At 43.6% G+C, this 26,688-nt stretch overlaps 2 protein-coding genes across 2 annotated transcripts; both read right to left on the minus strand.

The window, feature by feature from the left end:
* Positions 1-739: 739 nt before the first annotated feature.
* Positions 740-9,504, minus strand: ston1 (stonin 1). Its single transcript, XM_076285794.1, has 4 exons — positions 9,301-9,504; positions 2,712-4,659; positions 1,842-2,044; positions 740-1,484 (listed from the first exon to the last, which is right to left on the minus strand). Exons 2-4 carry the CDS (start codon positions 4,591-4,593, stop codon positions 1,419-1,421), a joined length of 2,151 nt encoding a protein of 716 aa, XP_076141909.1. The 5' UTR covers positions 4,594-4,659; positions 9,301-9,504; the 3' UTR covers positions 740-1,418.
* Positions 9,505-11,257: 1,753 nt separating this feature from the next.
* On the minus strand, positions 11,258-26,648 carry ppp1r21 (protein phosphatase 1, regulatory subunit 21). Its single transcript, XM_076285798.1, has 22 exons — positions 25,447-26,648; positions 24,722-24,790; positions 24,309-24,455; positions 24,052-24,153; positions 23,768-23,932; positions 23,338-23,396; positions 22,932-23,026; positions 22,654-22,706; positions 22,024-22,173; positions 21,822-21,923; positions 21,644-21,732; positions 21,403-21,539; positions 20,993-21,085; positions 19,641-19,768; positions 17,822-17,974; positions 17,300-17,392; positions 16,086-16,358; positions 15,600-15,635; positions 15,183-15,299; positions 14,201-14,299; positions 13,918-14,046; positions 11,258-13,115 (listed from the first exon to the last, which is right to left on the minus strand). Exons 1-22 carry the CDS (start codon positions 25,498-25,500, stop codon positions 13,086-13,088), a joined length of 2,373 nt encoding a protein of 790 aa, XP_076141913.1. The 5' UTR covers positions 25,501-26,648; the 3' UTR covers positions 11,258-13,085.
* Positions 26,649-26,688: the final 40 nt, after the last annotated feature.

Raw genomic sequence — 26,688 nt, forward strand, 5'->3', positions numbered from 1 at the left:
TAGGTCACATCCGCTGAGGCCTAGGCCCACGAGGCCCTAACTTAATTGGTAGACATAAAACAAGCTACAGAAAGGTTGTAGTCAGCTGTATTTTGATGAAGATTTTTATTTGAATACTTCCCTGTGACAGCAAAACGTCCTGTAAGCACATTTCCCTTTTGATGAGAATATCGCACTCACTTTACAAATTACTCAAAGTTTTCTGCATAGCCCATACTGGCAGGGAACATTGCCTTGCTAGTCAGACTTAGTTTTGGTCTTTCTTTTTTGCCTACAACTCCTTAGGCCTACATATTTTGCTGTATGACTGCTCTCCTCGTGAATTGTAATACAAAAATAAATTATTTCAATTAGTATTTAAGGATATAACTTTATCTGTAAACAGCTGCTTCAGGTTGAGAAACCATTCCAATGAAAAGGAGCCTTTATGAATTATAGGAGCATAGGCTTCTCTAACTTCTGCTCATTTAATGTAGGAGGAATCTCTTTGTTTGGTTATGTCAGTGCTTCATCAAATGTAATTTAGGTCTGCTATGTGTTGCTTTAGGCTTCCAAACTCCTCTGTTCACCTTTCACTGCTAGAGAGCTAATCAATGGATCCTCACTTTGCCTAATCTCTCATTTTCCAAGAATATCTGAATATCACATAATATCTATCATATATGTGCCTTTATTTCAAATAACAGTAAGTAATAGTTGAAAATAATTGATAATTGAGTTGAAGAAATGATTAAAATAACACAATTGCAAATAAAACATTTATTAGCTTCTTTGAGTTATTGAGAATAAACATTGTAGTCTAATTTCATACAATACAATAGATCAATTCTGTTGGCTTTACTATGTTTAGCACTATACACAAGTTCATGTAGACTATGGACTTTCAGTTGCTAATTTTATCAATACTTGCAGAAAGAATGGTTAACATAGTGCATTTAAAATGTAGGAGAAGATGTTTAAAAACAACCTGTGTCTAAATACAAGCCAATTGGTCTCTAAAGATTATTGTCAGTTAGTGATACTGTTATTGCATTGTACATTATTTCTAGGCTTCATATAAAAAATAATTCAAGTTCCCTGTCAGTAAGCAATCAAATGTCTTAAAGAGGAATGTAAAGTGCAATGCAGCTGCAAGAGTGGGGATATAAACTTTGCATAACATGCATCAAAAATATCACCAGTTTGTGGCGTCTTCATGTAAAATACAGTTTGTATTCATGCTGGAGTAATATGGTTGGTTCAAGAATAGGCAGAATTCTGTTGGATGTTGTTGAGGTGTTAAATAACATGATGAGCCCAAGAGACTTTACAGCTATGTTTCTCTGGGTCCAATTTCGTCAGTTATCAGAAAGAATATATTAGAGCCAGCTTAAAGAGTCCTCCATCTTTGCTCCAGAGATTCTCTTGCTCCTGAATCTTTACTGCATCATGCAATTTGACTGTCTCTGAGACTCTGTTTCGATCCATTTCTTCTCTATCTCCACCTGCAAAGGGAAAAAAGCATAGCTTTAATAAACATCAGAATGGATCCTCTAACAATGGCTTGTTTTTGCTACCCCTGCCATATTTTCCTCACCTATGCATTAGTCTTTATTATTTCACAACCCAGCTGATGACACTTGAACTTGAGTGAATTTCATATCTAGACGGCGATATGTACTCAAATGCAGCAGCAAAATATGATCAAGTAGTATAGTTAAGTAGTATTTCAATGATAGTAAATTTACTACATTCAATTAGTAAATTAAATTTTCACTTTTTTTTTTTTTGTTAGCAGTAATGTAACTTACCGCGTTCAACAACTTATGCAACCATTACTGTAGTTCATCGTGCACACTTACCTGGCAGTGATAGTAAGCTCGACTGCTCACATGCTTCTGTGGTTGAATGTCACTCTCTGTGCCAAGAGATCTCACCCTTGTTTGGGACGCAACTACGTCAGCAACTTCACATTCCACAGTGGCAAAGGGGTACCAGTCAGTTGGGATCTCCTGGTCAGACCCAAGCTCCAGCTTGCAGGAGAGGGAATGTGGGTGGTTCAGTGCTGCAAGAAGCAAGCATGTTTTGAGTTGTAGTAATGCCTTAACACCAGCAGGGGGTGTACAATAGCATTTTATGCCCAAATTATTTCACATATGGTTATGCCAGGGGTTTTCACTTTTTTTGATATGTGGAAAAATAACCTCCTAGATTTCCATTTTGTCAGGATAAGTGAACAACTAGGGATGCAGCAATTTGTCTCAGCAAGTCTTGTCTATTTCAGTGACAGTCACTAATTCTGAAAAGTTCATCCAGAGATTAGGCCTCAAGGATATAATAACAACGGATATAATAACAGAGGTGGTTGGAAGGGTAATGGGAGGACGTCTAGTGTTTTAATGGGGTAATGTGCAAACAACAAAATCTGTCAGCTTTATTTTAAAACAAGCTTTTTCTGCATTCTCTATATCTTGATCTTCTGTTTCAAGATTATATTGCTTTCTAAATTTACTTTTGATAAATTCTTCAGGTAATACAACAGAAATGAAATGCTTACAAACCTGACATTAGGCAAATTATCTTTTCAGTGTTCTTTCAGAGTTGAATCATTATCATTGGAAATATTTTCATTAAGAATAAGACATAAAAAACAACATATCTCCTCCTTTTGTGAACAGTGGTGAACAATGTAATCACGTTGTCAAGACCAACAATTAGGGAAAGTGTCTTACCCATATTCTTAGCAGGTAGTCTGTCAATTCTCCAAACAATTGCTCCATACACATTCTCATACTTGACAGTGCCAACAGACACTTGCATGACAGGATGAGACTCAGGCATATTGACAGAGCCAAGACAGGTGTTTCTGTTCATACGAGACTTTAGGGACCTCTGCCGTAGCAAGGACACAGTGCGGGACACCTTGATCCAGTCCCCTGGCACAGGCACCCGGATCATTACGTTTTCACATAAAGGCTGACCCTCAGTTGTTACTCCTATGGATGGGAAAGATGACGACGTATTAAGGAAGGCCTGCAGCTCCACATAAGCCCCTTGGACGGTAACTAAGGCCTTTATGGAAAAGGGGAGGTCACTGCACGCAAACGATAACGTCTTGTAACGCATCAGCTCCACTCTGCAAGCATCCGGAGGTGAGAACTTCACCAGTCGTGTGTTGTTAAATTCAGCTTCTTTTACACAGCTGTGGAAGTGGCAGTCTGTGATTTCCATCCAAACATCATCATCTTCTTCGGACCCGTAGCTCGAGTCCCTCAGCAGCAGCTTTTCGTCGTTCAGCGCCATGAAGCATTCACCAGGACCGTTCAGGAAGGCCAGACAGTGGATACTTGTGATGGCTGCCTGCTCCAGTGTGGCTCCATCCTTATCAAACTTCATCCAAATGTCATCAGCTATCTGCAATGACATCTCCTGCTCTTCGTAGTGTTTCCTAGGTTGGTGCGGGGGTGGAAGCCTCAGCAACTCCTCCTCGAGAGACACGATGAGGTCCTCCATGTCTGCGTGGTCTGTGGTGCCAAACTTCAGTAGCTGTTCCACCTCTGCCTCGTGACTCACCTCGGGCTTGGGGTGGTAGCGTTTGCGCTCAGTGTAAGTCACATGCTCGATCTTCACAGCGTGAATTTTGCGGGGCTCGCCGTAACTCTCCAGCTTGGGCCCGGAGAGTCGGCAGTGGGGCAGGAGCTGAAACTCCTTGAAGGGTTTATCCAGGCCCTTCTCGTAGTAAAGCTGCAGGACTCCGCCAGGCAACAGCTGCAGGTAGATGGGTCCCCACTGACGGGAAGACATCCGATTTTTCTTCTCCGGGATCCTCAGCATCAGCGGCCAGCCATGTCTCCTCTGGCTGCGGAACAATCCCTGAGGAACAGAAAGCACTGGCTTCCCCCCAGTTCCCTCATCTCTCTGCTCTTCCACACTTGGCTCTGTCCTCTTACTGTCCTCTGTGTCGTCTTCCTGCTCTCCATCTCCCTCGACAGCGCGTAAACGCTCCAGTTTATGGCAGATGTACGAATAGGAGCTCTGAAGGTGGGAGGTGGGGGGTGGCTCATAGCCCTCCTTGGTCCTGATGAAGAACCGCGGCAACGTTGAGCCAGACTCTGAATCCGACGAAGAGCTACCAGAGTCAGCATTGTGACTAGTTTCGCCCCAGAAGGGATTACAGTGTCCCAGGTCATTCTGAAATGAGGGGAAAGGGCTGGTGGAGCTCTCTGAGGTGGGGTGAGTTGTACTTTGACCTAGTCCTGAGGACGATAAAACTGTCGAGGGGGAGCTGGAAACACTACTGAAGAGGTCTTGTCCCCGAGGGCCAAAATTGAAAGGGGAGGCACTAGTAGGAGTCTCTCTGACAGGTGTGCACATAGGAGTGTTACTAGGGACACACATGCTGCCATTCAGGCCAAAGTTCATTTGGGGGGATTCAAGGGCACTGCTAAAGCTCCATGATTGATCTCCCGGGGGCGGGAGCACTAATTTGAGGCCATTGGGGCGTGGCAAGGACCTGGGGGTGGAGGATGAGGTCTGTAGCTGTTTTGGAGGCGAGGAGACAGGGGTTCCCTCATCCTCAAAGGTAACCCAGTTGGGATGGTTCATTGAGCACATTCTTGGTCCGTTGGCATCAGCACTGTGTGGCAACCAGTGACGTATGCTTGTAGTCTGTATGATAATCTGTAGAGAGAACAGGCACCACATTAAAACCACACAGTAATGATTTTGTCAGATACATATCAGAAAAGTGTTTTTTTTTGTTAAACCTATGGTTGAGTCTATGTTAGATTGGCATATGGACATTAGGCAGCCTAATAAATGAAATCCACAAATTCAATATCCACATATATATTTCAGATATACAAAGGAAAGGGTAGGGGATTTCTCTAGTGTTTCCCATACATTGACTTATTTTGTGGGAAACACTGTTCTCACAGTGGCCGGTCAACAACTCAGCCTATATCATTACACAATCGGATGCAGTATACAACAGCAATGCACAGTTGGCTGGTGGCAGTTGCAAACAGCATGTTTTACCCGGGATCTGTAAAAGCCCTCCATGGTAAAATATCCACTGCCTGCCAGTAACCTAAATGCCCAAAGATATAAATACCTTGGTGAAGCGCGCTCTAAGCAAAGCCAACAGCCTGAAAGCCCAACCAAAGAGCCAAAGCAGCCAAGATGTACATCATCTACAGAGCAGCATTCAAGACCTGGTGTTTTCAAGCAGGCATGGATGTTCCTTCATCTTTGTTCTGTTGAATCAGACCCCACCAGACCTTCAACAGTCAAGGCTCAACAGTGTCTGGCATCCCAGACCCACCCCACTCCACACTCATCATGGGTTATTAGGACACATGTCACAACCAGACGCCAACAAATACCAGAAACACAGTGACAAGAACTCGCATATCAAACAGTCAAATGAGGTTTTAGCAGGGTTACCTGACCCCAAGTAGTGAGAGCACCTCAGCCATAACCATTGGCTTGCCTTTTCAGTAGCTTCAAACAACTCCTTTAAAGGATCTTTCAGTGATTGTCCTTGAAAACCAAAATCCAAAAGAAATGTTGTGGCTGACTTAGGTACAAAGCCTCTAACATCACTGGTCTTTTATGTGCTTGATATGTGTGCATTCATACACAATGGACCCCGCTAATCATAGAATGGTGAATAAACTGTGTACACTGTGTGCACATTCCCTTATTTAAGTGCTTTCCTCAAGTAGGTGTCTAAAGTATGAGGCCATTCTTTACAAGTGTATGATGTCACACCATATGCATACAGTCTGCTGGCAGTGGTGAAATCCACAGTGCTTCAGCATAAAAAGACAAAGCTCTTATCTAAAGTGTAGTAGTCTCTGCTTAGAGACATGATTATTTCATACACCATGTTTACTGTTTCTATCCCTTAAATACATCTGATTGGTAATGCCATAGAATGAACTACGGGCCACTTTAAAATAAGCAAAGACCAGATTTGTCACGGAGGGATATTATGTTTGCACATGTGCCCCTCTGCACATTTCTGGGCCTTTCAACTGCAGTTTTTCATACCAGGAGACCAACTGGCTTCTGTCACTCTGCCAGCTCTGACCTATTCTCCTATGACTGCTGGTTTAACTACATTTAATTATTCAATGGCACAGCATTTGCCTTTGCTCCCTTTACCTGCCCTTCATGTTAATATTTTATGTGAACCAGTTTTCTCCAAGCAGGCCTAAGTGAAAACATCGGGAGGACCAGAGGACTGTTCTTTCTCAGAGGCCAGGCGTGGAAAAAAATGAGAAGGAGAGAGGGGGAAAATGCCCAATGCCACAACATTCCGTGAGTTCACCTCGGCAGATTGTGGAAGTGTTTAAAAATAGCCGCTGGTATCAGCTGGTGACTGCTGAGTAATGTCTGAATGGTGCCATCAAAAAAGAAAACCACTGGAAATCTCAGCACAAAGAACAGAAGGAAATCTAACATACAAGCATGGAATACAGTACAGATAGGAGATTAGGTTACACCACAAAGGCAATGACATTCAGCCCATCTAAACCCAAAGAGATAGGTGCTTGGTTGGAAAGTACAAAATGTCTGCTATTTCCTGTTTTGTGTACAGCACACCAAGCTTCACTGAGTTGCACAAAAATGTAAGGCAGTAATTATGATGATTATCAATGATGGAAGAAAATATGTCCAAAGTGTGAGTTGTGTACATCCTTTAATCTTTGTGCTGTCCGTATGGGGGCACAACAAACTATAAGCAGAAGTTCCTAAAAGGGCTATTTAAGAAAATCCCTATAAAATGTGCTTCCGCATAAAGAGTTGCATTCTAGTATTAAACCCTCTCCTTTACTACTGCCACTCTGCTAGATAAGGTCACATTACAAGACGGGACTATAAATAAGCAAGTGTACTATGGATGTTGAACTATGACATTAACCCCTAAGCAGCAAAGATCTTTCAAATCTCACTCCTCAAAACTCATGGAGAGACTGTGGCCTAGTGTGATGCAAAGCCTTTAATGGAGGAGAGGAAAAATGTTTCTCTCTGAGGAAAAACCAACAGACCTTCCCCAGAGTGAAAACAGAGGAGGGAATAGCACTGACCCAGTTCTACGGCTGCCAGTTGCCGCTCTCCTGAACAGGGAGGGCAGATAAATGAGAGGTTACAGAATCTTTAGAGACCAAAACAGACATTCCTCACATTCCGCTGGGACGAGCACCAAGCGCACAGGAAATGCCAGTTCTTCTCACTACTGCACATTTGCACATGAAACAAATAGTTCATATTACAGTTAATAATAGTTCTGAATAAACCCATGTGCCCCTCTGCTCACAAACTCAGAGAGCTTAAGCTTTGCCACAAAGTTAAGTCAAATTGCCATTATTTGGTTCTGTCTACTCCATATGGGAGGGGAAATGGAGTAGACATTTGAAGAGTGCAGGTGTAACATTGTGGGTTTCCTATACATGGGTTAAGCTTTGTCCTTCAATAAAAAGAAAACTTCATTGATGAAAAGCTTTTAAACTAGGACTACAACAGGCTTAATCGATGCAAAGGGAACTGGCCCTGGATGTTTTGTCAGTTGGCCTACTAGGCATTAAGGTATGTCCTACAAAAGAGAACAATTAGTAGGGCCTAAATTAATAACATCAACAACAAGAACAACTCCCTTTATTTGTCATGGATGAGTAGCTTTGTATTAATGGCCAAAGATTGTTGTGTGACATCTCTATCATGGGATGTGCTTCATGCCTCAATCTCTGTGATAACTCCCCCATAGTATATATTTATACTGCTGCCTTCATCTTCTAGCCAATTTCAGCAAGAATGGCCCTCCCATTTTAGATTTGTCTCTATTTACGTCCGCATGACAACAATTACTGGTCAGTGATGGATATTGTTCTATTAAGACATGAAATGGGAAAATCCCATGGAACTGATATAAAGTAAATGTCCATGAAGAATGTCCAAGAGTATGAAACCAGGGTCAGATATAAGGCCTACATATCTACACAAGCTGTTACATTTGTATTTCTAAACCATTTTTTTTTTTTATTATAAAATTGCCATCTTCAGAAGCCACGTCAGATCTGCCCTGTTAGATAATTACAAAGGACAACAACATTGCCGTGTGCAACTACATCCCCTCTCTAAATTCAGATGAACTGCGTGTGACCCTGCACCAGGGGAGGATGTTTATTTTCCTCTCTGTAGATTTTCAAATACTCTGATTAATGGTGGCCTACCTAAGTCTATGAAAGCCAACTAGCTAAGTATAGTCCTGTAATTGCTTGTTTCCAAGCAGCTAAAATTACCCATACAGTAACTGAAGCCATAAGAGTTTATTGCCAGTAGCCTGATTCATCTGGTCATTTTAAACACTTAGACTACACGACTTAATAGACTTGTATTTGGCATAGGCCAAATTTTGTAAGATATGACAATTCAAAATCCTGGAGAAGAGCAAAATTACATTATTCCTTTATTAGGCTACACCGATTAGGCCTGGACTGAATTTTTTTAAAAGGTTGAGGTTAAGGTTGAAAGGCTGTGCTTTTGTGATCCTGCGACTATTCCAAAACTACCCATAAAGATTATATTTGGTGCTTGGCAGAAACCTGCTAATGTGAAAATAAACTAAAGACGACTGCTAACAGCTGACCGTGCCTGATTGGGACCATATTCAGTAGATAAATGGCACTGATGGCCTAAATATTGAGATTAACAACAATCCCAAATCCCAACATCCCCCAAGCATGGAAACTATTCCCATAACCTAGGCTAGGCTACTCTAGAACGGGCTGTGGTATAAACAACTCAGCCATGCTTGGATTCACTGAGCCGGGGCAAAAACAACCCACGCAACACTGATGGAGGAGAAAACGGATAATGGATAATGAAAAAGGATAATGATGCTCGTCATGCTATGGCCAGCGTTACAACTTCTCTCCCCTCGATGATGGAGCACAAAACAGCTGTTAAAACAAATAACACCATGACGTCTGCTAATATGAAAGTATACTTGCTTCAATACGGGATAGGCTACCGTTACTAAAAAACACACCCTAAACTCAAGACTGAGGAAGGAATAATAAGGAAGGAATAATATATCAAGTAGGATATTGCAACCCTCAGACGCCCCAAGCTGTGCTACGCTAGGTAAATAAAAGTGAGAAGAGACATTTGTTTAGTCGTCAACCAGTAACGAAACAAAGTAACCTAACGGTAGGCAATGCCTGTGGAGTGCGGTCCACAGCGCAGTCAGTTATAAGTTTTATTTACTTCAAGTGGGTCATTTAACTTTTCAAGAAAAACGAGACATAAACTTACTTAATATAAAAAATGCCGAGCTTGAACCGAAGTACAATTCAAGTCATTGTCCCGCTGTTGTTGCCAACTCCTCGTGCGGATGCTCCTTGTCCGAAATTGACCGGATTCAAACAAAATGGCAGAGATAGTCTGGCCAGCTGCTGCAATGCTGTTCGCAATTCCGTCTCTCCTCGCTAACCAGGGCTGACGAGAGGCCCAGCCAAACAAGAGGCTCTGCGATGGAATGACTGTAGCCAACGTAGCACAACCCTATCAACCTTCCCCTCCCAACTGGTGACGACTGTCTAGCGGAATCCACCAAAAAGCTGTGTGAAACTTCCCTAGTGGACCGACTAGCAGCTAGACAAACAATGTGGACACGGTCTGTCTCTTCTTTTTCATCTCATTAGAGTGAAGCAGTGATTGTTATCCTCCAAAAAAATCATTTTCCAGCTAGATCTCAAGAGGTTGCAAATTGCATAGGCAATGGCATAGGGTGGATTTGCAGGGTTTGCCTTGGCTGTCTGCTATTGTTTGTTCCAGAGGTGTTTCTTCGCCTTTCTTTATTTTCAGCCTACTTTCAGTATTAGTTTGACAGAGGAACAGTTAACTTAATCTACCCCACAGTAGAGGACAGTTTAATGATCCAGACAGTCAAATACTGTTGCCCTCACCACACTCCAAAATCAAAATACAGCAGCAATTAAAAGTACGGAATGAGTGGGGGACAAGGAATGAGAGTATCCAAGTATTACAGTAATTCATTAGAGAAGAGACAGCTGAACGGCAAGACCTAATTAGAAGGCCCAATAACCACGGTCACTGCCGGGGTGGGGTTAAAAGGCCACAAAACAGAAGTCTGTAAAAGGAGACACCACCAAGGGTGGGGTTGGGAATACAGATGGGGTTTTCCCATCCCATCCCATCTGATCTTCAGCAGAGCATGTTAGAAGTCAAATATCAACACAGAAGCTTCTAGTCCACAGATACAATGTCCTACCATTCCATTAATTTAACCTGTTGAGGAGTGAATTCTTTAAGACAATGCCGTTCCCCAGAGAGTAAATTATTTTCCTGGCTCCTTCTAGAATTCTACGCGAACGTTCTATAGTTTCAAAATTATTTAATTGCAGAAAGGTCCCTGAGGGTAATTGTCATGTTATAGAGCCTTTTTCGAAAACGTTCTAACGTACTCCCAGGGGCCCAGCTGCATCTGATCACATATTTGTGACCGTACTCCTCAACAGGTTAAATCAAAGTAGTAATTTTTGTATTGGTGTGGTGCTATGTGGCGCTTCACCACAAGTCTCTACCGTGTTGCACACATTTACAGACATCAGTCAGTCTCAAACATGATCCACAACAATATATCATATATAGGCTATATATATACACAACTTCCCATGTACATATACTAACAAAGTACAAAAGAAAAGTGATTTTGAACTCCTGAAGTGTAACCATTGAGCACAGTTCAATCATTATCATCCTTTAACTAACCACAAACCAGTCTCAGAAAGCAAACATCATGGCCACAGCATTACAAGAGTGTGCCCATGATGGTAAGGTACCGGGGGCCTTCCTTGGAACTTCTTTCCCACAGAAAAGCAAAGTGGGGAGTGGGAGGGAATCCCTGCTAACCCCACAACACAGTCAGTGTAGAGCCCCCTTGGGAGCATGCCCAAAACAAACACGAAAACAAACACAGAAGAGCCGGAGGGGTGAGAGAGTCAGCACAGCGCTGGCAGTCTGCCATGCAAATGTGATCAGTATGGGGAATCAAGAGCCCCCTCTCTCTACTCTCCCTGTTCTCACATGCTGACTGGCCATTCAACGTCTAATAAAGGCAGTTGTGATGAACAAGCTCACTCACAGTAAACACTCCCACATTGAACAGGCTGAGGAGTGGAACCTTATTTTAGACTTAAAATGGAAAGAGGGTTTCTTATGTTTGATGTATAAACAAAAACAAAGTAGATTAGATTTTGAGTAGCACTTTTATTTTAATTTTGGAAATTTTAGTTGAATGACATACATTTTCTTTGCACAGACACTCAAAGGAGGTGTGTTGGCAATCTATTCACATTTTGTGTTCTCACAGTGGTTAACTTTTTCTGTGCCTATAAAAAAAAGAATAGCATGGAAATTCACTGGAAAATGTCATCTGTAAACTATCTTGCCAGTCATCTGACTTCACATGTAAACGATGATATGAGTTGTTAGGGAACTCTTCCAATTAACTGGGGGAGAATGTGCACAGTTTGCCAACACACCATCACACAAATTAGCATTGATAAGCCACACAGAAAATGAAATGGAATAGATGTATTTATATTCCAAATGTCAGATCACCACTGGTGTAAAAAACTATCGGCAGCATTGCAGCTCCCACGATTCTTTCACTGCTTCCTTTGCACATCTAGTGATGGTGTTTGATTTCCGACACGTCAACATGAAACAACTTCATTGGTTCAGTGAAACATTCAGAGCCTTTTGAATAAAATGCCTATGTAGCACGTACATTTTCAAGAAAGAAAAAGCACACTGAACGACACATATTAAACATGATTCCCCCCCCCCCCCTCCCAAGAGGTGTATATTCATACGTAACCCTTTTTGATCCATTGGTGATCCCTATTTTATTTTCAAACTGCCTCTCTAAAGACAGAAGTCAGTGCACAGCCATTAACAGTTGAGTTATGAGAGCGCTACTTTAAAAGTACTTTGAATAACAGGCCCATCAATTATTTTTCTCCAGATTCCCTTGGCCTCTAGTCCTCAAATACCAAACAGCTATTTGAGCTTTCTCCAGACACACTGAGAGAAACAATTGGAAGGTACTGTAAGTGTGTGTGTCCAAATCAGTCTCCTCTCTGTCATACCAACTAGATAAAAGCAAATCTATTCTTTTTTTTCATGAACTTACTGGTGCATTTATATTCATTGTACATATTTGCTCTCATCTACAACTATCTTTGCATATAAAATTTATACAAGTTATACATTAATACAAAAAAACTGTCACTGCCAGTCCCTTAACAGTGCCTCCGTCACGCATGTAAATGAACAAATGAATTCTCGCCACAAGCTCACATGATTAAAATGATCCCACACCCAATGCCCAAGACAAAAGTCCTTGTGTTTGACATGAATTTATCCCACGTTTGTGTGTGTGTGTGTAGCCACACAATTTTCCTCCTCTTCTCTCAGTCACACACACATGTACGCACACCTCCCTCTCCCTCACACACACACTCACTCCCCCTCTCTCACACACGCACGCACACACACACACACACACTCCCTATCTCTCTCTCTCTCTCTCTCTCTCTCTCTCTCTCTCTCACTCACACACACACATACACACACATGTTCAAACAGTAAGTAAGTAAAACGTTGGGGCCCCTATAAGCACTTCCTCAGGCTCGGCCCCTCCTGTGCTGGGCGTCATGTGCTGAGCAGTGGGCAGCTGCTTCCTGCCAGCTCCAGGAAGCACTTCACAAATACAGTTCATACGCGTGTATGGAACCGGATGGGAGAAATAGAAAATAAATAAAAAAATAAATCAGGTTTTCCTCTAGAAGAGAGCAGAGCAGCACACACACTCACTCACTCACTCACTCCCCAGAGTACCCCAGCAAGATAGAGAGAATTGCAGGAGAGTGGGCTCTCACACTCTTTCTCCTTCTCTCGCTCTCTCTCTCTTTCTCTTTGTTGCCGTGGTGGTGATGGCAGGACAGTGCTGGATGGCCCCATAGCTTATCCCTCCAGTTTCCCTCGCGGTGTCCTTGGGGCCGGGTGCATAACTACCGGCCCTTATTCTTCTTAGAATTTCCCTGTAAATGGATACACAAAGAAAATGTATGAGAACAGTCATATGAGACTAAAGGAATTAGGATCTGTCAATGAAAAGCTTTACAAACCAAAACTTGATTCAGCGCATAATTGTCCCCATTTTTCCATATTGGTATTTGTGCAAGTATAATTTTGTGACTACCCTAAAGTCTATTAAGTAAACACAGGTAATGGGGGTTTAAGCAGTAGCTATGGATGAAAGTATCTACAGAATAGAACATGTAATGATACTCCACCCAAAACTTCAATAATCCCTAAAAACTCCTTGGCCAACACAGCTGCCAGCTTTTTTTATGTGAGCTGGGGCACAGGCAACTCACCCCACTCAGATCGTCAACATGAAAGCTGGCTGAAACACCAGCACACTCACTAACACACACCCTTTCATCTGAATGGTTGTAACAACAGCCCCTGTCACTTAAGTTGCCACTGGCCTAATGGCTTTCCCAGGGCCTGCAGGCAGGTGATTTTCCCATCAGTGCGGAAGCAGCCCGCGCAGTAATGTCCCACTCTGGCACCAGAAACACGACACCGGCTGTATGCCTTCATGGCTCCACAAGCACAACCCCAGATTTGGTCATTCACATCGATAACAAGTGGGCAACATTATGTCCCGCTTTTTGCAATTTCAAAAAATTTATTTCATTTTATACAGGTTGGGGTGTTTAAATCGATTCTTATGAAAACTTCAATAACACTTTAAATGCAGGTGTTTTTACTAAACATTGAAACATGAAATTTGGTTTCCCTCTTCCATCTATGTGCACTTGGTGACTGGCTGACCTTGCTGCCCAGTTTGAGTGTGTCGATCTCCTCGCGCTGCTTGCTCAGGGTCTCGTTCATGCTGCACAGGTGATCACTCATCATGCTCAGTTGATCCTCATAACTGCGCTTAGTCGTGGCCAGCTCATCCTGCAGGCACAACACACATCATTAGACTTCAGACCCATAGTGTTTCATTCTGTAAGAATGTCTGTGTGTGTGATATCTGATGAGGGAGATGGTGTTATGCGAGTTGAGTGGGAACTTGGGTGTTTTGTTCTCCCACGGACGCACGTGTTTGTACCTGCAGTCGTGAAATGTTTTGATTGGCCACCTTCAACTCTTCCGTCATGGCCTCACGAGATTTCTCAGCGATGGTCAGCCGTTTGGCCAGGGCACGACACTATGGGACACGACACATAAGCACATCTCAACACTAAACAATCATTCATTATGATTTACAAAAACATATACATCACATAAGAAAGACCAATGAACCAACACAGACATGCTCCACCATTTTGTATTGACAGGCATGTACATCTGTCCTTCATATGACCATATACAGTCAAAATGAATTTACAGATCATACAATGAGCTACTTACAAAAATTCAATAAAGGGCAAACTGTTACATAGTGTTGCTTTTAAAGCAGTATGTTATAAAGTCAGAGCCCTAGTTCTGCATGGAGATGCAGTACCTGTCGCCTGAGCTACTCATCAGAGAAGCCACAGTGGCTGACTCAGAATCAGCCGGCCCTGACATCCACAAAACCACACCACAGACAGAAGAATGCGGCGTGCCTCTTACTCACAGTCATTACCAGTCGTCATTATTGCTACATGAGTACTGCCTACACCCTGGGTGATTTCTTTTGTTTGTTTTGGGGATACTATGAGGTCAGACCTTCTGGCTGGCCACCGCGCACAAAAGGAAAACATCCATGCTGCCAAAGGGCCATGGCCTAGTGAGCGCACGTCCCAAAGACAACAGCTTAGACAAAAGCCGTGGCAGCACCTGGCCTACTTCTGAGCTCATGCACCAGAGTCTTTCCTCCGCTATGAGTCAGAGGATGGGACAAAGACGGAGCGGAAAAAGGAAGAGGAACAAAAGGGGAAAACAGAAGTTTAAAAAATATTTATTACAAAAGTCAACTGGACTCCAAGGTGGCAGCAAGGTGTAATATTAGGGGTGTGAGTGAGGCAACAAAAAAAAAAAGCCCTGACAAGCAATAAAACATTAAGAGGATTTTAAAAAGAAAATGAAAAGCATGGCAGTGCCCTTACCTCGGCGTGGAAGTGCACGGCTTTGCTGTCGGCCATCTGCAGCTGGGAGGTGAGCTCGGCCACTCGCGACATGTAATGGGACTTAATCAGATGCTCTCGTGACTCCTCTTCACTCACCTGCACGCGCACACACACACACACACACACACACACACACACACACACACACACACACACACACACACACACACACACACACACACACACACACACACACACACACAGGGGTGTCAGCACAGGACCAGTTACAATTCTGTAGACCATTGTAGTAGACAATAGACACCGGAGATATCTCTGGCTTTTTTGTTTTGTTACATTATGAAAATACTAGGTCAAAGCTGAATATGCCCAAATATGTTCCCAGGTCACTTCACCACTAGCCAAATAGCTTTGTTTTCAAAAAAATTACAGACTTACATCTTCACTGCAAGTCGTCGTGGTCAGCATGCCGACCTGTAGAGACCAAAGGAAGAAAAGACGGTCAACTCCAACTACTCTTAAACAGAAAACACCAATAACACATGAAATCTATAACAGCAAATTACAGGCCAATAGCAGAGGAAATGCATGGTATTACTCTTGTAAGTGCTTGTACATCACAATCCTGGGGCTCATAAACAGAACTACCACATGATTCCATCTCCCCTAGCATCCAGTGAGGACTCAGGAACTGCTGTCATCTACAGACACCCAGGCACCCGCCAGGCACAGACACACAACACAGCAATAACTGCCGTGCTCTCAGGACAGCAATGAAGGGCATTACGGTTCTATGTTTGCATGCAGACCAATTAAGCAGGCAGCATATACTGCCCTGTCTAGCAGTGGAGACAGGAGCAATGCACTGTGGTGATGGTATCCTGTCTTTCTTCAATCGTGTGTCTGTGCCAGTGTAACACAAACCAGGCTCGTGCTCTGGGTGGCCTCCTTGCTAGCTCCTCTCTCCTCACAGTCCGGGTCCTGGAACCCTGACGAGCCGGGGCTGTCGTGGGCTGCGGGGGTGACGGGGGCCGGGGCGGTGGAAGCAGCACCCCCCATCGCGGCGGAGAGCTGGGCCTCAAGATCGGTGATGCGCTGGGTCTCCTTCTCCAGCCGCACGCGGCCCAGCTGGGCCTCCAGCAGCCAGTGCTCCTTCTCCTGCTCCAGACGAGCAATCTTCTCCTGAGACTGCAGCACCTGCACAAACACACACACACACACACAAATCACTGCACTGTGCTGGAATCATAGTGTATTCATACACATAGGAACGTCACATATTACCGTCATGTATGTCCAACCTCTTACGTGTATGTGTCACTTAATATTCATTTCTATACAAACCAAGACGGCTAATTTTATCTAAATTAGCTATGTACCAAAAATTACATTTTACCGTGACTCAAGAGCTGTAAACAGTGTTGTAAGGCTGCGTACAAATCCGCGTACAATTCCTCTAGTGGAATTTTGAATTGCGACGACGAGAATTCTCGGGCTAACCGTAGATGTGCAGTGAGAAAGGTTGGTAATAAGTACCCACTAGCCCAGCACTAAACTCAACCAAACTAGATTTTGTTCAAATCTACACACCTATGGCTACTGAAAAATATAAGGTTAATTTAACAAATGTTATTTTGAAGTATTAAAAAACATCGTTGTTTTAGGATTTTCCAACAAAATGGTTGGTAATTAGCACGTTTACGATACAGTACATACATATATATACACACACACACACACACACACACACACACACATATACACACACATATATATACACAAACACACACACACGTACATTCAAATACAGGCTGCATATATAACACAAAATAAAAACGAATGACAAAAAAGCACACAATGTTTATGTAAACAAGCTGGCATGCCATGAACACCATTGGTATGATGAACAACGTTTTACTGGGCCACTCCATGCAAAATGAGGGGGGAGTAAAACCCCAACAAGATGATCAATCCCATTAGTAATGTGGTCCCGTCAATAATATGGTGGCATGCCATCAGGCCACGTGAGAGGACTCTGCAGTAAAATACAACACTAAACACCAGGCAATCTTTAGCAGCACCCCCTGTGGTGACAAACACCATCAGAGGTCAGGGGAGCTGAACGCTGGTCACCGTACCTGCTGTGTGAGTCCCTCTCGACTCTCCGTGGAGCTGGTCAGCACGTGACGGTTGGTCAGGGCCTCGGTGTAGGGGACAGACTGCGGCCTGGCCTGGAGGAAAACACCCACGATGCTTTCACACACCAGCCACAAAAAACACTCCACTCAACAACCTGCTAGTCTAACGGAACGTGACAACACAAATTCTCTGCCCTTCTGGTCACTGTTGCTGTTACGTAAACGAAAGGCAAAGCAGTGAACCATAAACTAATCAGCCAAGGCGGCAGCGGCAGCAGCTAATAAAACAGCTGATCTAGAAGAGCTGTTAACGTCAATGAGGAATTAAACAAAAACAAAGAGGAGGATGGTGAAAGCCCCTTGAAGAGTGGCTGACTGTGTGGGCCAGTTGTAAGGGAGCCAGGGGAGAGGCGGTTAATTACATCCTTGAGCCGGTAAATGAGACTGTGTGTTTGTCCCCGTCAACAAGAGAGGGGTCGAGTGCGGGGGAGACAAATGGAAAGTGGTTCAGGGCGAGCTGACCTTCCTGACAGCTTGCATGTAGGCTGATGCCTGCTTCTTGTTACCCAGCATGCTCTCTGCCTGTACCGGGTTGAGGGTCCCCGAGCCCCCCCTGGGGCCGTAGCCGGTGGACGAGGTGAAGAAGTCCAGGTTGTTGCTGAAGAAGGTCGCAATCTGCAGGAAACACACGTCATCAGTCAGCGATGTACTAACTCTACCACGCATGCACTTCACAGCAGTGTTTTCAACTGTGGGAAGGACTTTATGGACTTTCAACATAAATGGCTGTTACATTTAATTGACGCAAAAAGTATCTGCTTCTCTGTGCATTCATGTGCAATAGCAGTATTATGTTGTAGAGAAAAGCATATCAGGACTAACAACCTGAACATAGATACAGAGCGCGCACACGCACACACACACACACTCCAAGTGGAGTCTTGGCAGCCATCCTCCCCCTGCAGCCGTTAACTCCCTTCTCAGATAAACACTGTTTTCCTTGCTCTCTCTGCTGCTGGGAGTCTCTTGTCTGGAATATCACTGTATCAAAAAGCCAGCGGTGGACCTGGCAAAGGGACTCTCTCACTCACTCTCTCTCACACACACACACACACACACACACACACACACACACACACACACACACACACACACACACACACACACACACACACACACCCACAGATCAAAACAAAGCGTCACCTTTCTGTCCACACATACCATTCTACCTCTGAAACACATGGAGCTACGACAAAAAATAGCAGCTGTGGTGCAGACTCATAAATTATAAAATCTTGAACAAAGCCAGCTGTTTACACGTAGGACCTCATTCCCAGAAAAGGCAGAGGGAAACTTTCCAAACTGGCCACGTCAATATCACGACTGCTATCCTTATGCAACAAAGTGGAACTAAAGCAGTCACGCACACGTTACAGTATGTTGAGACTATAGGAAATGCATAGAGATTATAGAAGGTTTTGGACAACATGCTGAAAGTGCAATATAAGCTGGTCACTTATTGAGTCTGTGGTGCATTTGCCATTTTCAGACTGGACCACTTGCTGAGACTGGGCCGCTGACTATTACCGTCGGACTACACCGGGCGCGCAACTGAAGCGCTACGTTCGCAAGGCGTAAAAAAGATTGGTCTAATTGTTTTTCGAATGTGTGCACAGCTATCACATGTGTACTGCTACAATTAGCTTCTACTGTAATCAGTGGAACTGACTACAGTAGAAGCTAATTGTAGCAGCAGACACTGTGTGAACGGAGCGCTTCATTTGGGGTGCCCCATGTAGCCTGGCTGTTAGCGGTCGCTGACTGCACTGCTCCACTGAGGGTGCGTTCCATAGCTGACCTAGGTGGAGGTCAGGTGAAGGTCACGACTTCTCTCAGCTCTCGGATGTAAAAACCTCCTCGGGGGAAAAGGCCTCCCATAAAACACCACTCTGAACATTAGTCTCTCCTCTGACCCTGTAAAAGTCTCCACAAAATGCTAGTATCTATATGGCGGATCGTAATCCTTCAAGGAGAAACCTACGTGGTTTACACTGAGCGTAAATGGAGAGCAATAAAGGGTCTTTCTATTGTGAGAAATAAACCAACAGCCAATGCCATTGGCCAAACTTAGCTGCTACAGTTCCTCAGTCTAGTGGCTAAAATCTGCACAATACTGTGACACAATTACAGACACAACAATTCTCTTTTGTCCATTGTCACAAACACGCTATTGCTACGTCAATTCTTCTCCCACACGTGTCAGCCAGTCTGCCATTCACAGTGACCACTCCACCAAACACTGTCGTTACTCAACTGCCGCTGACCGATGTCCTGGGCGTACCTTTTGGGTGCTGTTTGTGAGGGAGCCCAGTGAGGACAGCAGGCACTCGTTGGTGGTGCGCAGCTTCTGAGTGACCGTGGGCAGCTCCTGCTCCAGGCTGGCCTTCTGGCTGTAATGCTTTGACATCTCTGGGGTCGGCCCGGAACAGAAGAGAATGGTGGAGAGGGAGGGAGCCGGGAACAGAGGGAGGATAACTCAGTCAGTCAGCTGAATGAAATGCCCCCTAGCACATAATGTATTGGGCGGGTGACAAATACCAATATATATATATATGTGTGTGTGTGTGTGTCTTTGGAAGAATTACAATTACTATAAGGCAAACAAACTGGAAGTGGATTAGAAATCTGACGCAGGTTGAGTAGCATCATCAGTAATAATACTACATCCGGCTGGGATCAAAGAAGGCCAAACGGGCCACTATGCCAGCAATGTCCAGCAGCTGCATTCAGAACCCACAGAGTAGTGTCCCTTTGACGTCTGCAGCCAGCGCTTGTTTCAAATGTCACTGTGGGGCTCTCCGGTTGGCACACTCACTGATGGCCAACGACACAATAACCATCTGTTTATGGAAGTCATATCATGGAGAGACAAAGAACTCTCCTTCCTCCGATTTGGCCTGGTTCAACAAAATGTGTCAAAACTGCACTGACTGGAGGTTTCAAGAGGATGGGGGTCTATGTGTTTTAGTTCGTGATTTATTTACAGTAGCTGTTTTTAAAACAAAAGTCATTCACCCAAATAAAAACATCCTACATTTTCTTATGTATCTATATACATTTATTTGCATACATCTGCTCAACTAGAGATAAGATGTATGTGCAATCCCTAAAAGCATCAATAGGCTCTATGCACAACTCCATTTGGGATTCGCTTCCTACTGGGCAATCAACTTCCTGTTTACACTGTACACAGTAGGCTATGACAGAAAATTACAGATTACTGGCCTGTCAGTTTTAATATAGTAGGCTATTGGTAGTTGAATAACATAGCTCAATTTATTTAACCAGTTCAGTAATATCAGTTGCTTGATTATGGTTAAGAACATTTTACACCCTTTTCCCATTTGCTGGAGAGAATGGCACACAACATTTTCACAAAGTCGTTCTACATTACTGTGAGACGAGGTCCTGAAGACAATCACTATAGAAAAAAGGCCATATTTGCCAATGTTTTAATGTAAACAGGAAGTTGATATGCCAGCACAAGCAAATCCAAAATGGAGTCGTGCATAGAGCTTATACAGGACTCACGAGAGCACTAGCACACTACCCAAAATGCCCTGCTGTGTATGAGGAGGTCTTGTGATTGGCAGGGGAGCCACTGGGCTTAAGTGCTTCTGCACGCTGACTTGCCTTTAATGGCGTCGTGAAGGCTGTGAAGGGAGGCAGCTAGCTGGGTGAACACCGCGCTGGAGCTGCTCTGAGGCATGGCATCCTCCTGCAAACCTGTCAGCAACAACAAACACACTTTAACACTCACACTTGGTACAGCTGCCTCAATATTCAGTACGACTCCTTTTTGCTATATATAAAAGAAAGTCTCTTCTGATGCCCTTGTGGTGTTTTCAATGAATGGGATCTATGCATGGAACAGGATCCATCTGGTAAAGAGAAGTAATTTAAAATGAACAGAACAAAATGCTAAATTCAGTGGAGCTGATGCATTTTTCATTTTAAGTATATGAATATAAAATGGAAAAGAGACAAACAAAACTGGTGTCATGAAGAAGGCCAAGGGGTTCACCCAATGCACTGTGACTTACTCGGTAAGGCCAGTAAACTGATGTAGGTCTGAAGTTTCTCAAATACAGAGGTAACTCTCTTCATGTCATTCTGCAGCTCCTGGTTTTTGGAAGTGAGGGAGGTGCTGCAGAGAGGGGCTTCACACTCTTCCTCAAGGCTGGGGGAAAGGGGGGAGGAAAGGATCACTAACACAAACACACACCACACACACACACCACACACACACACACACACACAGATCACCCTGCCAAATCTGCTTACCTTTTGAGTTGGTAGGGCAAGATCTTCTGAAGGAAGTGTGTGTAGGCGGTGAAGTACTTTGAGAAGTCCTGCAGTTTGTTAACCGTCTCCTACAGATAAAAAGAGCATGTGTACCAGAGATAAAGCTCCATTTCCCCCTAGTGCACCGTAAAAAAAAGCATGTGATGACAGGACTCACCAGCATGGTTACAGTGTCTTCCGTGATGCTTTGGTGCAGCTGCAAAAGGCCGTCTTCAAGTGGGCGCACGTAGGCCGCGTTCTCGTTCAGGTAGTGTGAGAACTGGAAAATGAACAGACAAAAAGGATATAACAACAGATCAGAATCAGATACTCTTGCACTGAACTACAACAGCGGGATGTTTTGGTTAGAGTCTGCTCACCTTCTGGTTGAGGGGGGAGATGGTCTCTATGGACGAGTCCAGGGGGTAGATGTGCACCCTCTGGTCAGTGTAGGAGTGGAGGTTGAGAAGGGCCGCCACCAGGTTCTGGACGAACCCAAGGGCCTGTCCCGCCACATCACGAGCCTTCAGCTGCAAGACAAATGCAATCACCAGCATCACTATTAGGATTACAGGAACTGCCAGCAACATGATCTTCCATCATTACATCCCAACAGGAAAATAACTAAAAAGTCTACTTATTATTATACTACTATTAATCTACTTATTGTCTCTTTAGTTCCTCCCAGATAACAGGAACTAAAACAGGGATTGAGGGATTTAAAAATCTCCTGCCTATTTGATTTCTATATGGACCAATACAAATATTCAAAGAGCCTCCATCACCACCAGGGATATTCTGATTAGGGTCTTATTCTTTACTATGACCTCAATTACGTAAATAACAAAGACTTCTAAGTTTGAATACGAGGCAATAACATTTGAACATGGTGATCACAGCCAAGGACACCATGGTCGGTCAGTCAATATCAATTTTCCCTCTGCATGCAGTACATATGGTACAATCTGCCATTGCTATTGCTGAGAAGAAGAAGAGAGACACAAACTCACCTGGTGCCTCCGGTTGTGTGGAGGAACGTTCAAGCTGTTGTAATCACTAAATTCTAATGAAGGGAGGAAAACCACAAATAAAAACATAAAACACATGCTTATCACACACACTTTAAGCACGGTTTTCTGCTCAGTTCCACTTATTCACTCCAAAACAACAGAGCAGTTAAAAACTCCCGAAATGCCACTTAAAAAAGCTACTACAGGTTTGACCATGCAAGCTTCACACCGCATACTGTACACAAGAGAGCACTGTCATGCAGAGCTAAACCACTTACTGGTGTCGTTGAAGGGCACTTTCTCCTGGATGACACTGCTGCTTTGTTTCAGCTGCCGGTTCAGCTCCATCTGGTACTTTCTCAGCTGCTGCTGACTGGGGAGGGGAAAGACAGAGATGACACAGGAGAGGGAGAGGGAGAGGGGGGGGGATAGCAAACCACCACAAAAATAAAATATAAATGGATAACCGTTCAAGAGGACAAACACAACATGGATCGCTTTCTGAAACATTATCATTACAATGTCATGGCTCAAAGCAAGGACAATTGCTGTGCCTGAAGTTATCAGAAACTCATATAAAGTCACTTTATAGAAATATCCATTTTCAAATCTTAAACAACCTTGCCCACACCTGAATTCATTTTAGCTCTGCAATGTATTTACTTGAGACCAAATATTTCTTACCACTCCTCTGTGCGTATTCGACAGTCCTTTGCCTCCCTTTCCAATGTCTGTGCGTTAACCTGCCAAAGACGGAAGCAGCAAAGCATCAGACATCATATTACAGAGGATTCAGTTTCCATTCATCCTCTTCAAAGACGTATCCTGACTCCATATCTCATCTCCATATCACTGAATTAGATCATGTGACACACTTCTCAGTGCTGATACTAGTCTTATAGATATTCAAACCGCAAACAGAATTTCCACTCACACCGTCCAGGAACAATGTGGTTATAAAAAGATTCACAAGATACTCTTTTTCTCACTAAAATCTATTGATATATGTGTATGAATCACTCTCCATCTTCCTCAAAACCTGCCTGCCTGCCCGCCCGCCTGCCTGCCTGCCTGTCTGTCTCATCACGCCCAACCTCTCTTTTCTTCCTCTCACCTCTAATCGCGCCTTGTCACTCTGCAGCTTCTCGATGGTCTCCATGTACTTGCTGGTGAGGCCGTCAACCACGGCCTGGTGTTGCTCGGAGCCTTTCTCCAGCTGCTCCAAGCGAGCTTTCAGCTGGGCTTCCTGCCTCCGGTGCTGCTCATCAGCCTCATAGAACTGCACACAGAACCAACCGGTATCACTGCACACCGCAGGGCTAGTGCGAGACTCTACTTCGATAATGCAAAGTAACTGATACCGGTTTACTGGGATTGTACTACTTTAACTGTGCACACCTGAATGTGGAGCCTCTCATTCTCCTGAATCTTCTTCTGTAGGTCCTCATCAAACACAATCTGAGTCTGCATGTTCGGCTGGGAAGGTGAGTCTCCTTTACTCTTTTGGGGGGGAAGCAAAAAATATATATATAAACCTAGTTCCATAAGCAGTCATGATAAGCTTTCTCACCTGATTGGTGACATGTCTATATCAACTCAGGGTTATTCCTCCTCCTCCACCACCACCACCACCACCACCACCAGTTCCTCCTCACCTTGCTCTTCTTGCCCTTTGCCTCAGAGGCCAACAGCTCCTCTTGGAGCAGCTCCACCCGTTTGGCCAGCTGCTGGTTCCTGAAGCTGAGGCTGTCCATCTCCTGCTCCACCTTCCTCAGGCTCTGCTCCCTCTGCTTCAGCTCATCCTGTACAGACAACGAGTACATCCACACAGAGAGTGGTCCAATAGACATATTTATAAAATGTAAATACAACATGACAACAGGGTCTAATAAGATTTGATTCACTCTCACAACACATTTAATGAATTTAAACATTGTGTGTTCATGTCCTACTTTTTGAACAGACAGCTCTTTAAAGAAAGAAATTGAAAAAATAATGATATATATTTGTCTACACTGAGGATGTTTATAAAATTGTCATGACAGTGAGCTGTCTGGAATGAAAATACCTTCACTGAAGCAGAGGTGGCCTGCTCATCCACCACAGCTTTCTTCAGGACTTGGTTCTGGGCCCGGAGCTACAACCATTGAGAAACATTAACAATTATGACTATATTATGCTGACACATCAGCCTGCACAACTGATCCTTTTTCCTGTCTCAAGTAAGTGGAAGGATGTGTGTGTGTGTGTGTGTGTGAGTGTGTGTGAGTGTGTGTGTGATAGAGAGAAAGTCTACAGCAACATGGAGAGTTAAAGTGTGTAACACAATAAATCATATTTAAAAAGCTGAAAACTGAGTTCCCACAAGCTTTTTTATTGGGTCTACAGTCTTGTGCTAGAGGGCCTTGTCTTCAACTCTCTAGCAACTTGAGTATAAGCTAAGCTCAAAAGTCAAAAGGAAACGCTCTGAATTCCCGTGATGTCAGCTGACCGTTTCAGTCTCTGCAGAGCAAGCACATTCGCCACGTTTTATGGTTTACCAATTACTTTTTAGACAGTTAAGTTATAATTAATTTCTATCCATATATAAATATTGTATTTTGCATTATTTTAACTATACTGTTACAAAATAACTAGTCTCAATACTTTATCCCAGCCACGCTGTTGCTCCAATCAGTAACGTTAACGTTAGGTGTGATATTTTCTAAATATGCAGCCAGGGCTAGAAGGTCTGCAGAACAAAATACGATAGCAATAGCAAGCTCGAACGGGGGGAAATAGTCAGGTTCTCACCTTTGAATACTCCTGGGCCAGTTTGGTATATTTTGATTGAAGGTCTGCTGCCATATCTTCTGCACGGCACCCTGGCTAGTGAAGCTAGCTCGCTATTGTTACTGTTAACTTGACTATTTTGCTGTCTAACACGTTGTTAAACGTTGGCTGTGTAGTTAATGTTATCTTCCTTTCTTCGGAGGTTGACAATAACCGACGATTTGTGAAAATGGATTTAACGTTTCTTAACTAGATACAGCATATCCACATCATTTGACTAAGAGGAAGCAAGATGATCTGACGTTACGTTATGGTGGATAATTTAACGGTAGCCAGTTCGCTATGCTAACTAACATTAGATATGTGGAGTATTATCAAATAACAAATTGGTAACAGTTAGTTCTAGTAATGTAGGACTAGTCAGCCTAACGTTAGCGTTTAACACAAATTAGGGTGAGCAAATCTTAACCGAAACGAAATGTTAAGTTAAAATTAGTGTGACTGTAAGAAGAGTTAACATTAGTGATGTCCAAACATAAATTATGTCTGCCCGACTAACAAAATGCTGCTGCTATGAAAATAAAGTAACGTTAAAGGCAGGAAGAATCGTCCGGCTAATAGGTTTACACAACTATCTCAGATTGCTTGCTAACGTTGCAACCCATTTTCTCTGTAAAGTCAGCGTATTAACGCGTTAAGGTCCCAACCAAACTACCTGGGCAGCTGGATTAATGTTAGCTTGCGGTCATCTTGTGAATGACAGCTATCACCTGTTAGCCGCTTAGGAGAGGGTACGAATAATAAGCGAGAAATTCTGAAATGGTAATGACAGAGCCCGTTTTCTCTGGTAATGACAAGAAAGTTTAGAATGGCTAGCAAGCTAACATATGAATGCTAGCAGCCTGTCTATCTTGCGACGGCTAGCCTGCTTAGTTATAGCTAGTTAGAATCGCTAGAAGTACATCGACATTTGTTAGAGAGCCAACAAATTGATCTCAGTGTCCCTGTATCTGACAGGTATGGCAGTAATACCATCGATCTTTTCGATGTCTTAATCCACAATTGCATTCCATCATTCACAAGTATTCGCCGTGACAGAACTGTAATGTTGGTTGTCTTGGCAGACAATGGGTCAAATGCCGATGTCGGTGGCTCCTATCCTATCCTCGTAGCTCCCATCAGATTTTGTTATGCTAGCAGCTATCCAGCTAGCAAGCTAACTGGCATATCCCGCTGTAATCCATTAAAGTTCAAAGTTCATAT

This window comes from Alosa pseudoharengus, unplaced genomic scaffold, assembly GCF_046254945.1.
Source record: "Alosa pseudoharengus isolate Yale_2024_CS ecotype anadromous, Long Island Sound unplaced genomic scaffold, YU_APseudo_1.1 YU_APseudo_1.1_scf_15, whole genome shotgun sequence".
NCBI classification, from domain to species: Eukaryota; Metazoa; Chordata; class Actinopteri; order Clupeiformes; family Clupeidae; genus Alosa; species Alosa pseudoharengus.